We start from the raw sequence: 15,505 nt of genomic DNA on the forward strand, positions 1-15,505 counted from the left end.
GAGAGTTCAGGTTTTGTGTCCATTCGTACACCGCTACTTCTGGTTTCAGAGGTAGCAGCCTCTTTTTTCTCAGCAGACATAAACTTTTTTCAATGCCACCATCAAATAAGCCTTCCCAGCCAATCTAAACGACAACGACTTCCCCTTTGCTGGGTGGACTCCTTCCCCTCCTTCATCTGTTACGGATTCTCTCTCTTCCCTGGCAGCTGGCACACTGCAATCAACTAGGAACAAGTTCTGACTGCGATAGTACAAGATTAACCCAAGGTCTCTCAAGTTTTGTATATGTTGTTAATGGGCAATATTAAATGTGGTCTGTACTGGAAATCAATCCCAATTGCATTTTGGCTATTTTCACTCTTAATCACATTTGCCAAATCTTTTCTTAGTGTATATCACAACCTTCTAAGGTTTGATTAGCAATTGAGGCAAGTAGGGAAAGAAAATTTTAATTTAAGCCATGAAATCTGGCCACGTGATGGTTTGGATAACTGCATTCTTTGGTGAATTACCAAACAGCCAGTTGTTAAACACAGCCATAAGATGCCCTAATCCCATGTCATTGAAAACATGTACATATAATCATAAAAAATTAATTAAAGAATAGAAGGAAAATAGGGTGACAATTATATTTGAAACTTTTATAAATAACACTATCCAATTCCAAATATAAAAAAGTTTCTAAAGTAGAGTCATTAAATGAACACATCGTTTGTTAATAAATAACATATGGTTTGCACTCACAGTGAAATAATATGAATCAATTGAATTAACAGTTCCTACCTTTGAGACTCACATGAATACTTTGAAACAAGAATAAAATATTTCTGGAGAAAAAATTAATCCATCACTACAAACACACAGAAAATGTAAAATAAAATGAAGGTACAACATTCAATGTGTAAGTTTTTCCAAAAACAATAACGTCTGTAAATCAAAAGGATATATATTATATTCTATCTAAATATATATATTCTAAATTGAACACAAAACACTCACATTGCGTGATAAATTCTTGACCATCACATCACAATCATTTAAATCTTTTGCAAGCTATTCAGCTGCCTTTCCAGTAATAATTAATTAAATTAAACTACATTCACTGGTTTCTCTGATTTATAACGGCTGATTTTCTCTTTTGAGCATGTGTAATAGCTCAAACCGAAGTCTTTCAACTCAAAATTAAATAAAGGCGGAGAAATTCGTTTACTTTTCATAATAGGGTCACCCATTTAAAATGCCTCAACGATAATATTTTTATAACAACTGGTGATTTATTCTACTAATGTCACCATAAAGATCAGTATAAAAGAAGCCGCACTTCACTATTTTTTATTGGATATGCTCATGTTTTGCCAGATAATTCTGAGAAGTACTTTGAAGAGAAATGAAATACAAGAGTTGCGATTAGGTATGCATTTAACTCTAACAATAATCAATACTTATATCCATGAGAGAAATAAATTGCTAATGAATTCACATGACGCTCAACTTATGGTCTAGCAAGTAGAACTACCACATAAACATCAAAGCAAACATGGAACAAACAAATTTTAAGTTCTTGGATACATGATAATAATTACTATTATTATAAATAATTTTTTAAAAAGGTTAGTTCATAAGAATACATGAGGGAAAACTAATTTTTAGTCCAAAAATATGCCTATACAAATGCACCCAACATTAATTTTAACTAAAGGATACATCCTAAAATGGTGCAATAATGTCATAGGTATACAATTACACCATAAAATATTCCAAAACCATTTTGGCTTCTCATTATAAATGGTCCACAATGCAATTGAGCAAATATGGGCTCCTCAAAGGTGCTTCATTGCTCTGGTGAAATTACTTCAAAAGCTATGGTAATGATGATTGACTTACTGTTAATAACCTTAATGTTTCACAATATTATGAATTTTTTGAGAGTTACAAAATTTAAATTGCAAAAATTCATTCCACATCAATAAAATTCATTGATTGACGGAGGACATGAAAATGATTCCTTCCCTGATTCTGCGGGAGGACGCCAATTTTTCAACATATTCCCTCAAAAATACATCTTTAGAAATGACAAAACCAAATACTTAAAACTCTCAGTTTATACACTACAAATTTATTGAAGAGTTAATGAAATATCTAGAGTGCCAAAGGCTATGAGTTTGAACTGCAACAAGCTAGAATGATTGCTGCCCAGAAGTATTTAAAAGAGGAAACTGACAAAATATGGTCCAAGATTGATCTGCTTCATGCCTTTAAACAATAACTAAGTTGGCTCTAATACCTAAAAATATTAGTACAACAAATACTTTAAGCCAACACATGAAAGCTTATCAATATAGAGGCAGAAGCTAATTTGTTCAAGGTAAAAATGAATGGAGTCTCACAAAATGATTTGTAGTTAGAATCATGATTATCTAAAAATCTAATGATTTCTGTGTTAAGATTCTTAATTTTTAAACTAAGAAATTATGTTAAACCATTTTGTAACATCATTAAGGAATACATGCCAGTTAACCCCAGGAAGATTCATACAAAACTAAGAAATGAAATATTATTAATAATATTTCAATAGCAAACAACATTATGAGTTATCAAAAATCAAATTTTTACTAGGTTATGAAAAATTGAAGAAATACTTTCTCTGAAGATATAAAAGATAAGGATTAATAATTTACATAATACTCAATGCTGATAAATAAAAAATACAATATGCAATAATGCTATCATCGCAAAATGTGATAACTTTTAAGAAATTGGTCGGTTACAAATTTCAAGCACCTAAAAATACTCAAATATGAAGATTATAAATGATAATGAGCGAAAGTAATACAGTTTATTATAAATCTTTCAAACCAAAGTTAGAAAAATTCAAACGTATGATACAATGACGAGTAGGCATAAATGATAAAACAGGGGATGTACTTGATATTGTGTTAAATATTGCGCTCACACTGACTTCAGTTTTTATATCACTGGTCAGTAGAGGGAGTAGTATAAGAATATATTAATCACACTTTAGAATGAGAAAATAAAAAAAAAGACTGATAGTAGTACATGATTTACAACAAATGGGTTCCAATGAAGGATGGGCCAATTTCAATTTTTTGCTGTTTGAGATTCCTGTTTCGTTCCAAACATCCATTTCCCAATTCTCTGATCTTCTTTTAACTGAGTGTTTAATTTTCTATGCATAATTTTCAAAACCTATCAATAATGTTATTAACCCTATAAAGCACACTCTCTAAAATAAGAAATCAAGTTGTCTCTCAAGTTATTGTATCAATAGCTTCATTCTAATTTAGGCATGTTATGCAAATAACACTCAAGAAACTCTTTCAAACTAGGATCTGCGCTAATTATTCCAGTGCCAATTCTCATTGAAAACAGTTCTAGGCTCAATAACTGCTGGAACCCAGAAACTAAGAGCCTAAAAGACCCTTCCCTAATTTAAATGGCATCAATAAACTGATGGAGTGACACTACAATTATTACTGAACCAAAATGAGTATCTTTATTGTATTGTATTGCGAGCTTTACTTTACTCATCTTAGTCTCCGGCCATTTTTGGATTGCTATAAAGTTGGAAAACTATATTTGGATTGGAGAGTACCCTGAATTCCCAAGTATAATGTAGACTCATGCATAAAATCAAGTCAAACCTTAGCTGTAACCCACATGTCTCCAATATTTCAAGTAGAATGTGCATTCATATACTGCGTACAGGAACCATACCCATTGATCCTTGACTTTTGAAATTCATATTCTGGGAACCAATAAAATTCACATTTTTCCAATAAGGCAGGGGAAAATCCAAAACAAGTACACACGGTAATACCAAAGGAAGTCTCTCTTTTTTCTCATTTACCTCATGTAAAAAGCACATCAATTAGCTTAAAAAATTTTGCAAGAATAACCTTGTATCACATGTGCAATACACTTGAGTATTCTGGTACTTCTACCCAGCACAGTTCAATTATCATCAAGTACAGCTTTATGCTCGATGAAAATAGAACAAGTATGTAATTTTATTTTCTTTTTGTCCACTTGAATACGCCAGACAGAAAGCATTACTGCCTAATGTCACACCAAAAATTAAATCAATTTTTCCAGCGCCAATTTTGTCAAATACTCCCATGCCAAAAATGGTTCAAAAGTTTGAAAATACACTCAATGAAGTATGCAGATGCTATAATTAAATTTACAGCCTTAACATCCAGCAGAATCACTACTGGTTCACAGCCCTCTAAACAAAATTACTTAAAGCAATACGTGCCTCATTAATGAAAACGAATCTAAGCTAAATAACTATTCATGAAAACCAAATCATCAATTTTCAAATGCACTGAATTATGCATAGAAAAACCAGAATATGTGGATCAGAATTTACTTTAATGGAAACTTTGAAAGCATTTTCCATGACTGATCTTTACTTTGTTAAGAAATTAACAATGAATAAATCACCAGTATATCATTTCTCCTACACTCTGACTTCATTGTTTGAAGGAAATTGACCTATTATCCAAGAAAGAGGAAGGAGATAATAAGATTTCAAACATTTGAAATCACACATTACAGAAAATCACTCTGTAAGGACACACCTACATTTTTCCCAGTACACAAGCCTCGCAGGAGATAAAATTTCCACTTGGTAGTTACTTTGACATTCCTACATGGCATACAATGCTAATTGAATGACCTAAGTACATTTCGTTCACTCAAAATCTAATACCAGTTAAACAGGGTCAAGTAAAACACCACCGTTCAAGTCTCAAGAAGCGATTAAACGGTATCATACCCACTCTGGACGAACATTAAAGAGGAGGAGCGACAAATCCCGTGTGATGCATTCACGACCCTCAAGCTCACTCCATTTCCATCACACCGTCAAGGAGAATGAAGAGGATGAAACCATGAGAAAGAAAGAACCAACTAACACGTGAGAATAGTGCTACTTGAGGTCAACATGCACGGCTGGAAGACTTGACACTGGGGACCAAGTCTGCAGTGTGACGATGGACCATGCGATTCATATTGGCGGCTAAGGGGTGACGTCCTCAAACCACTACGGCTCCAGCTTCCCCTCTGGCATGAGGCAGCGACGGCATTGATGTCCACATGTCCGTCACTGGATCATACATCTCCACCGTCCTTAATGAGACCTTCAACGAAAAGAATGTTTAAAAGTTTTATTGTTTTTCAAATTAGTCTTGAAAATCAATATTTACGTAAAACAAATAGGTTTGGAGCTCAGTGGCATAACATTTATGCTGCTTTGAATTGTACACAGTTGATGCTCGAAATAAGATTCATCAACAAGATTTTTGCAGACAGTAATGCACATAGACAAAAAACTTTAGGAGAAATAATCCAATTGTTGTCACACAGTGTATCATTTATTTTCCAACCATCATTGTTGGTTTGATCATAGATGATTCAGTTACCATTTTGGGTGTCACAGCATAAAAAGGTACCCTTTTAAGAAGGATTAATTATTCATTGGAAGCCCTTTCGAAGAAGTGGAAAGAAAAAAAAAATATACCAGATTGCACCTCAGTTAGAATGGCAGATTATCCCTAAATAACGACATGAAATTTCCTAAATCGGCAACTCTCAAATCAATTTAGTCAAATGGAAAAAAATTCTGTTTTACTATGCCAATGTTCCATAAAGCTTCACCACACTAAATTCAATGCAATGTAATCACAGTCAAATTTATTGAACAATCTCCACCATTTATTAGCCAAACAACTTTGAAGCTGTAAGCCATCATCACCTAATGAGATAACCAAAGTATCTTCAATTATAAGTGAGATCAATAAATTCTAAAAACCAATGTATTATCCTACCTGAGCTTGATAGTGGTACATGTGGAATGAACTGGTGCCACCGATTGCATAGAGTCTCCCATCCAAAGCTACCACAGCAGGCGTTGAACGGCCTTCACGCAAAGGGGCCACCTCGTACCACTTGTTCTGAAATAGATATTTCATCATATCAGGATATGCACATACAGTAGAACCTCGGTTATACGACCCTCAGTTATGCGATGACCTCACTTATACGCCGATTTTTTTTGGTCCGGTGAATAACCCCATATGAACCCATGTATTTCCTACCTCAGTTATGAAACTTTTCACTTATACGACAAACTCGGTTACGAAACGTATTTTCCCAGTCCAATGAGATAAAATACCTCACTTATACGACTTTTCAGATAACTGCTCTACGAGAAGATTGCGGTACGCGCGCTGATTTTAGTCACAGGAGCAGGGGTAGTATGTGCTCATCACATAGATATGTCAATGAAGAATACTAAGTTTTAATAATGAGCGATGCTGTTTATTAGATATTAATTTTAACTGCAGTAGATGATCGTTAATTCAGAATATCTATCTCTAACGGAAGATTGTCTAGAATTTTCCAAGGTTATGTTTTCCGTCGCCCCAGCGAAATAACACCTAAATGAGCCGTTAAAAATCCTCCCGTACCAAAAATTTGGCTTCCAAGGTCATCCAAAAGAGGTTATCGTATTTGCAGTATAGATGTAAGTCGATGGTGATTCAACACGATGGTAAAAACAGCATGCATGGTCTCATTCCGCGGGCTAATCCCGCATCCGCGGGACGAATTGAGCCGGGGGAAAGTTGCTTACGCGGCGCGCCGATCAAAATTGACCTAACTTGTATCTCAGTGGGTTTAAATCAAACAAAGTTGGACCTTGAGTAGCTATTAGCTTGAGTCTGCCTGCTGGCAAGCGTTTATTTTTTAACTGAACGAGAGTTAGTACGAATGTCCTCTGAGAATAACTCGCGTCGTCAGTCGTAACGTAATCATTAAAGTCAAATTCAAAACGCGAAAGATAAGGCAGTTCCTTTCGACTCTGGAATGACTTATAACCATTATACCGAAGTACAAAAACAGTCTGGTGTTGTGATCAGATATGGGGAAGCAAAATATTACGTGAAGATGAGTCACACGGCTTGTGAGTCGAAGTTCCCGGCGCTGAATTCGCGTAAGAATGCCGACAGAGAAGCTATACCCGGTAGATTCAATCTACTATTGCTAAAATTTCACGGAAAAATTCTTTTTTAGTGCGTAAACATTTTTGAGAGGGGAGATTTTTTCGAGCTCTTAATATATTTTTGTTCAATCATCACTGACGGCAGTTGTGCGGTTATTTCAAATGCTCACTTAAAAAAAGTGATCTAAGCACCGGAAAAGTCTTACAATAGGGTGGTTTCCTTCATCAAAGAAAACGAAAGGCATTGATTGCGATTCGTTACCCACCATTAGTGTATTCATAATATACAAATTATTTTGTTTTAGAAATACCGGGTTAGACGAATGGCAATGGTCCATTTTTATCCTCATTTGAAAAGGGCCATATTGGCGCCCATGCGATGCCACTCCACGTGACGTCACAGGGACCTAGTTTCTATACGAGAAGATAGGAGTTATACGTCGTCTGAGGTTACCATTGCATGCATGAGGCGCAGAGCTCAGGGAAACATATCTTAACAATCACTTATTAAAACTGGCTAAGGTCGGAAAGTTTTCCTCGTTTGATAAGTTATTAATAATTCTTATTTAAGCCAAGCGCTACCAGCCAGCAGGGTACTAGGCTAGCCGCTAGCAGCCTGCGTCGTATCAACGCTAAGCCTCGCCTCAAGGTCACCTCGCAGGGCGGGAGGGGGAACCAGAAATACGTCATGCGGAGAGACTTCCCGACATTCATACTTAAGCGTCGCGTTTTCGCGCGCTTGAAAATTTTCACTTTTCATTTAATCGCGAAAAATAGATATCGTCATTTAAAAATCTAGAAGCGTGAAATACTTACTCCAGGAGTAATAATCTTTCGATTCAGGCAATAAAAAAATAATAGGAAACCACCCTATTAGTCACGGAATATCCCGGATACCAGTGGCGCAACTAGGAATATGCTTTGGGGGTGATGGTAGTACCTGAGGGGCGCTCCCCCCCAAGGCATCGGGGATTCCCGGAAAATTTAAAAAAAGAGCATGCCTGTAAATATGTTTTACATCATTTTGGCTCCTAAAATTTAACTTTGAGTAGATCCAGTTGTTGTTTATCAAAGCTACACTTTTGTTTTAAATTTTTTTTTCAATTCTCTGCGGCTTTGGAGGGGGATCTATCCCCTCATCGACCCACCATAATTACGCCACTGCCGGGTGCTCCATATTATCTATGGCATGGTATTTAGAGGGAAGAAACCGACAGCTGGGGTCATTTTCGAAATGAGGTAAGGGAGGGAGTATAGAAACCCTGTGTTGGAATTAGCCAGGTTGTAACAATAGGCTTAACCAGGGCTTAATGTTCCATCTGCCGGACATGGTGTTGCACTGGAAGTTCCGTCCACACTACTTTCAAGCAGGGATACAGCCATCTCTGAAAACTTTCTGCCTCGGCCATGACATGAGCCCTGGTCCATAGGGTGGGAAGCCTTCGTGATACATTAGTGAAATTTTGCTCCCTAGTTATGGGGTTAATTTGGATGACTTTCCTTAGGTATTTCATTTCTTTAATCTACAATCATGGGTTTGCCTATAGGTGGTGAAATGAATTTCCTGAAACTGCTTTTAATGAGTCAACTTTTTTAAAAAATTGGCTTCTCTGTGAACATTTAGTGTCATCATTCCGAAATCTCTCCAGTATGATAGCCTTGCAGATCAGTACCAGAAATGCTAGATGTTCAACCGCGGATAATGTTGTTCAGGAATGTAGAATTATATTTCTCTTAAAGTAACACATCATCTGTGGTGTTGCTTGTGTGAAAATAAGATTATTAGGCTTCAATTTCTTGCCTCCAAATGAGTAATTACATCCTGGAAACAAACCGGCCCCTATAGGAAAGGATTTCATGCTGAATACCGAAAAACCTCACATATGAAACTTCCTCACTTATGAAACTTTTTTTGGTTTTCCGCTGAAAGTTTCATAAGTGAGGTTCTACTGTATTCATGAAAAAACATGAGAGCTTAACTTCAATAATTTACACAGTGTTTACTTCTTCATGTGTCATGGATTCTCTATAATATTTCCACAAAGAGATGATCCATTATTTCTTGAAAGGTTTACACATGTTTGGAATAAATCAGTAGACATTCCTAGACAAATAATTAGACAATTATGCTGCCAAAAAATCTAATTTACTTCCTCCGACAAGTTTACGACCTGAAAAAAGATATGCAAATTTTATCCTTCCCAAAAAAAGTTTTTTACAGACACACTTAAGACGTAAAATTTTACGTTTTTGGCAGTAATTGTTGGAATGGGACAACATCAGTTTGTAAAGTGGAACCTCGATCTATCGTTTTTCAGGGGGATGGAAGAATAAAACGATGAATGCAGGAAAACGATCAATGGGGAAATGTTTGGCTAGGTTGCCTATGTCCCAGGAAACTCATGATTTGGCGAGTAATTATGATATTCATTAACCCTAGAAGGGCACACTGGGGTCCAGTGGACCCCAGGAGTTTTTTTCTTTGCTGTAACTTTTGTAATGCACAAAATATTGAAAGCTCATACCAATGTAAATTTCCTTTTATATGTTAGTAAAAGTTTCATGTGTGTGGTGATTTTTACAACGCGCTTATTGCTTTATAATTTAATGTTGGAAATGGTCTGGGGTCCATTGGACCCCAGTGTGCACTTCATGAAATTTTTTTGAAATTGCGAAAAAAAAATTAACACATTTGTTTATTGCCTTTTTTGCTGCAAATACATTTGTTATAATCGTATTTATACGTTTATAGTAATTAAAATGTCATTTATCATTTTTTATCACTTTGGGATATTTGAGGAAATCAACTTTTTTTGTGAAATAACTTGGTTTCCTCTTTTGCAAATAATGTAGGAACTTCGGAGTGAAAGACGTACGAACAAACTTCAATGGAATTGATTGTAGAGCAATAGTTTTGAAGATATATTACTCATAATAGTAAACTATTCATCAAACATCGACGTTTGAAAGCATTTGGAGATCGAAAGAGAGAGCGAAATTTGGTTTCGGATCTGCCTGGATCAAAAGGATCAGCGCGCGACGTCAAAACTCCCCGGCAAGCTTGGGAATTACTGTTGGATAGCGCTTTACGAAATAAAATAATGACGCACACAAATGAGGAAATACAACGGCAGCTTCAAAATGTCACAATTCCTCAATCGTACCACGGTGATGTAGATGTTGAGGAGATTGAGGCTTTTTTTGGACTTCCATATTTTTCTGGGGTGCAGAAGACGTGCAACACAAATTTGTATGAACTGTGGTCAACTGAGTTTGGATCTACGTCGTATCAATGCACCATGTCTCTTCACCGATTCCTGTTTTTGCTGTCAACCTTGCGTTTTTATGATAAAAACACGAGAATGCAGCGCAGAACGATCGATAAATTTGCGCCACTTCGTGAAATTTGGGAAGGGTTTGTGGATAATTGCAAGAAATGTTACACTCCTCATGAGTATTGTACAGTAGATGAACAACTTCTCGGTTTTTGAGGCCGTTGCCCCTTTCGGATATATATGAAAGGAAAGCCAGATAAGTATGGCATAAAAATTGTAATGATGAATGATGCAAAAACGTTTTACATGGTAAATGCCTATCCTTACATAGGAAAAGTAGTCACCAATCCAGATGAAACTGTTCCGACATATTATGTACGGACATTGTCAACACCAATTCATGGCACGAATAGAAATATTACGTGCGACAATTGGTTCACTTCTGTTGAGCTTGTAAAGAAGATGCTAAAAGATTATTCAATAACGATGGTGGGCACCATTTGTAAAAACAAGCGTCAAATTCCAGTGGATTTTACAAGAAGCTGTTGTTCAATCTTCACGATTTGCCTTTGACCCTGACATGCCCCTAGTGTCTTTCACACCGAAAAGAAATAAAATAGTGCTTTTGTTGTCATCTTTTCATTTGGATGGAGCTATAAATGAAGACAATGGAAAGCCTGAGATTATTTGCATGTATAATGCCACTAAAGGAGGAACAGACACATTTGATCAACTGTGTCATGAATATACAACAGCCAGAAAAACCCTTCGACCGCCAATGCGGATTTTCTATGGCATGCTAGACCAAGCTGGTATAAACGCAATGGTTATTTACTTTCATATTGATAGTAATGAAAAAATAAATCGGAGAACATTTTTGAAAAACTTGGCTTTGCCACTCATCAAACCTCATTTGCATCAACGGATTTTGAAAAAAAAACCTGCGTTCTTCAATCAGGAATACTATTGCGGAAATTTTAAAAATTGAAATATCAGCAATTGATAAACCTGAAATCCTTCACAGCAAAATACGATGCAGCTCATGCCCAAGGAATAGAGACAGAAAAACAAGAATTATATGCTCATCGTGCCGCGCTCCGATGTGTGACGAGCACCGAAGTTATCTGTGTACTACCTGTACTGGAGTGAGAAATTAACAACAAGGCATTTTTTTCTAAAAATGTATATTTTACCTGTAAAATAAATAATAGTAGTGTGCATTTTGGAGCAATAGGAAGTCCTAATGAAATTTGTGAAAAAAAAAAAAATACACTGGAAAATTTTGTTGTTTTCAATTGTTTAAATTAATACGTTTTCTGGAAAGAAAAAATATGAAACATTTTTTTACATGAACTACACAATGTAATACTTAAGCTGTTAAAACTATTTGTCTGTACATCTAAAACATTCGTAAGAGTAAATAAAAGTAGGATTGGTGACTTTCTTAAAGAATTTTTATGTCTTTAGAATGAAAAATATTGTTTTACTTTCATTTTAATATGTTTAAATAACTTATATTTACATATTTGTGTAAGAAACACTTCTATTATTGATATTTACTATATTAATGGTAAAAAAATATCAGGGGGTTGAAATTAAAAAAATTTAAAGTTATGGGGTCCGCTGGACCCCAGTGTGCACTTTATGATTGAAAAAATAAGTGTGCACTTCTAGGGTTAAAGGATTCAAAATATATTTTAGGCAATTACAGGAATAATAGTACTTTATCGAAACACTTAGGTCATATTGCTCATTCAATTAATAAGTATCTCTCTCAAATAACCTAAGGAAACACGCCACCTCGCTAAAAATTGCTTGCACTCCACTCAGCATTTACACTGCTAATATAGATTTGTCTTATGTAAAAATTCTTATCCATCAAACGCCATTCAAGTACACTTATTTACAATAGCAATGTGTATGTTATGCCTAAAACAACCGCTTTTGCCGGCAGTGATTGGTTGTGAGATGGATCACAAAGGCCAAAAATAATCTATTATTTGAAATGTTCCTTTCTACTAAATATATTTTTAATATAATTGAGGCTATGCGTAAAGCGTGAACAATTTAGCACTAATCGTCAGCGGCACACCCACCTGATCCTCGGCTTCATCCCACTTCTTGTTTTCACCGGTTAGCTCGCTCTACCCCCACCCGTAACATCATGTGCTAGTGGACAACCCGAGGCGCTCTGCAACATTCATGCGCTTCTGGCCCGCATTATTTTCTTCATGTTCAATTATTTTCGGTCCATCTCTTAAAGTTCTCAATAGTTCGCACTAAGTTGTACTAGACAAGCAAAAAGGAAATGTCTGTCCCAATTGTTAGCCAATGTATGATGCGGATTCGATTTAATGAATTAAATAAATACCTATCCACAGCTCTCCAACTTAACTTTTCTTAATAGACTAAACCAAAATTCCATTCAGTTAGGAATTTTCCTAACAAATGATTCCATATTTCAGGTGGCACACAGCTAAAATGTTCATCCGTAGGGAACAAATTAGAGTACATTGTGGTGTCTGGCCTCATCTACAGGCTATCTCTATCAGTTTTTGCCATATGGAGAGGCGGAACTTAAAAGTGATATTTCTAGGAGTTCTCAGTTCACTAGGAGAAAGGGTAGTTCTAAATTTGGTGAATTTTTGTAAGTCTCCAAAATTTCATGCCGAGTATTTTGATAATTTCTTCACCAGCTATAGTCTATTAGCAACTCTTAAGTGATAATGGTTATTTTGCAATGGGAACAGTAAGAGAAAATCAAATGGGAAACTGCGCACTCCTGTCTTAGAGAGATTTGACAAAAAACTAACATGGATTTCTACTATTCGTTTGATAGGTCAAAAATATTCTTTAAGTGCGATGGCATGATAACTCTGTCATCGCTGTTGCTTCAAATTACGGGAATATGGAAACCATAGTACCTAAGGACGAAAAGGTATTCCCGGAGAATGAAGAAAATCGAAATATCATCAATGATTATAATCAGGGAATGGGAGGGGTAGATTTACACGATAATTATGTTGCATGTTCAAGTATCCAGATTAACGGCAAAAAACGGAGGTGGCCTCTATTCCGAAAGGGGGCTGATAGTGCAGTGGTGAATCCGTGGTGATTTTACTCCAACGTTACGGGCAAAGCAATTCCTTAGTTAGAATTTCGGTCTGAGATTGTAAAATTTTACTGAGGCAAGGAATCGTTTCCAAAGCAATGGCTGATGACATTTGGCATAAAATTTGGTGCCCACATGCGGGACACCCTAGGAAAAATAGCATACCCCAGCATGGCAGTCAAGGGAGTATAGGGCATTTCATCTGCAGGCATACTTAGAATTCCCGGCGAAGATGTCAAGTGTGCAAATCAAAGATAATTTATGTTGTTAAAAGTGCTACAATTAATTCCACATGGAATATCATTGAACATTACATCAGAAAAGGCGATGAAAAATAAAATATGCAACCTAAGTTTCAAAAGTTCTTTTTTGCTCTTATATACCGTATAAGCGCGTGTAAGAGGCGCACCTTTTTTACCATAAATTGCAGCGGAAAATGAGGGTGCGCCTCTTACAAAAACTTCTTATCTTACCCCCCCTCCCCTTCACCGGTCGCAAGTCTAAGGGGAACTGAGTGGCCTTGGTTTTCAGTGTGAATCAGTCATCTGAAACCATGGGTCAAAAACCAGCGGCAGGCAGGGGTGTTTCTACCGTAGTGACGTATTTTTAAAATGCTCCTGTTTGCTTTTCTTGTAAGCATCGGTACCCCAGAGGTGAACATGGAAAAGATCGCGCGGGGTTTTTCGCTCCGGAGGGCACGCAAAATTTACTGCCACGAGTGGGCATCCCGCGGCATTTATACTGCATATAGTAATTGCTTATCAAACGTAAATAAACGCGTATTTTTGAAGGACATACCGGGTTAATAGTCAATATCTGTCTTGCCGAGTAATTTCCATTACGCTGAGGACCTGATTTTCCAAAAATCATCTTCAGACGCTAATATGAGGATTATTGCAACTGAAAATTATATTGGTATCAAAACCTGCGCTTTAAAAAATTCGAACGAGTGTGTTCATTGTTGGACTAAATTGTGGATGGAAGAAATCAGAAATGCTTATAAGTGCTGAGCGCGGAAGGAGAGGTCCAGGGTAAGGAGCGCGATCCCTCCGTCTTCGAAGCAAGCAACGAAATACGGAGGGGAAGGAGCGCGCTCCCTCCCCTCCGTATTTCAAGCTACAAGGCTATGAGCGAAGGAGCACGGGAAGAACACGTCCGATCTTGCCTTCGATGTGACGTCGTTGCCTTCAAAGCGAAGGGGCGACGGCACAGCAATGTGATGTACTCAGTTTGCGTTGCCTAAAGTTTCCAGTCCGTCTCGTCTTGTTTGAATGCGCTTATACTACGCTTGTTTCTTCCGAAATTGTCCTGTTTGGACTACCGTATAAGCGTGTGTAAGAGGCGCACCCCCATTTTGAGCATCGTAGCTATGAAGAAAAAAATTTTGCGGCATTTTTTTAATACTATCGCGCGATGATGCAGACATACGCCTGGAATTTCGACAGTTATCAAACTTTCCCCTTTCAATATTAATTGAAAGAGGAAATTTTGATAATTGCGGCGGTAATAGCGGCACAAGAGGGAGTAGAAAGAGTTCCGATCCTCTCTTCGCATACGCCGTTGCTCTACGACGCTTGTCCTATTCTCGAACAATTTTGTTTAAATGCTCTCGCAGGAGTATTGCAATAGAATTGCAGCCGTGGAAAATTTTAAGGCAAAACACGACAGGCACATGGCATGAACCTTCCCAAGAGCTTGGAGAACAATCGGGGCATTCTCAGCGCCGTGGGATAATAACCACGTCGTAGATTTAACGGAGCCACACTCGGCCCTCCATCAGCCAATGCCTCTGCCGCTTTTTTTCCTTTCCGAGACCCCACAGGAAAATAGGAAAACATCAAGTTACAGGGGAACAATGGAAACGTATTTCATCCCTACCCCGTCTCACCAACTGACCTTGATCGATCTCCCAGTTTATGGAGGCCAAATGCTAGGTGAGTCATCTACTGAGCCCGAAGATATCTCGATAGATTTCAATAATTGTATGACACGCACGAGGTTCAAAAAAAGAAGATCTAACGCGACGCATATCTGACAGAATTTAAGTTTTTTTAAGCCCTAATTGTTTGACACAAAGATTTATAGTTACAACAA

At 37.0% G+C, this 15,505-nt stretch overlaps 1 protein-coding gene across 1 annotated transcript in view; it reads right to left on the bottom strand.

Moving 5' to 3' along the window:
- Positions 1–614: 614 nt before the first annotated feature.
- Positions 615–15,505, bottom strand: part of LOC124161542 (actin-binding protein IPP-like) — a 60,795-nt gene continuing 45,904 nt past the window's right edge. The window contains exons 13-14 of the mRNA XM_046537913.1: positions 5,850–5,975; positions 615–5,162 (exon numbers count right to left, since the gene is read on the bottom strand). Coding sequence (XP_046393869.1) covers positions 5,058–5,162; positions 5,850–5,975 — 231 coding nt within the window. The 3' untranslated portion in view covers positions 615–5,057. The remainder of the gene's footprint in view (positions 5,163–5,849; positions 5,976–15,505) is intronic.

The sequence above is a fragment of the Ischnura elegans genome, chromosome 6 (genome assembly GCF_921293095.1).
Source record: "Ischnura elegans chromosome 6, ioIscEleg1.1, whole genome shotgun sequence".
NCBI classification, from domain to species: domain Eukaryota; kingdom Metazoa; phylum Arthropoda; class Insecta; order Odonata; family Coenagrionidae; genus Ischnura; species Ischnura elegans.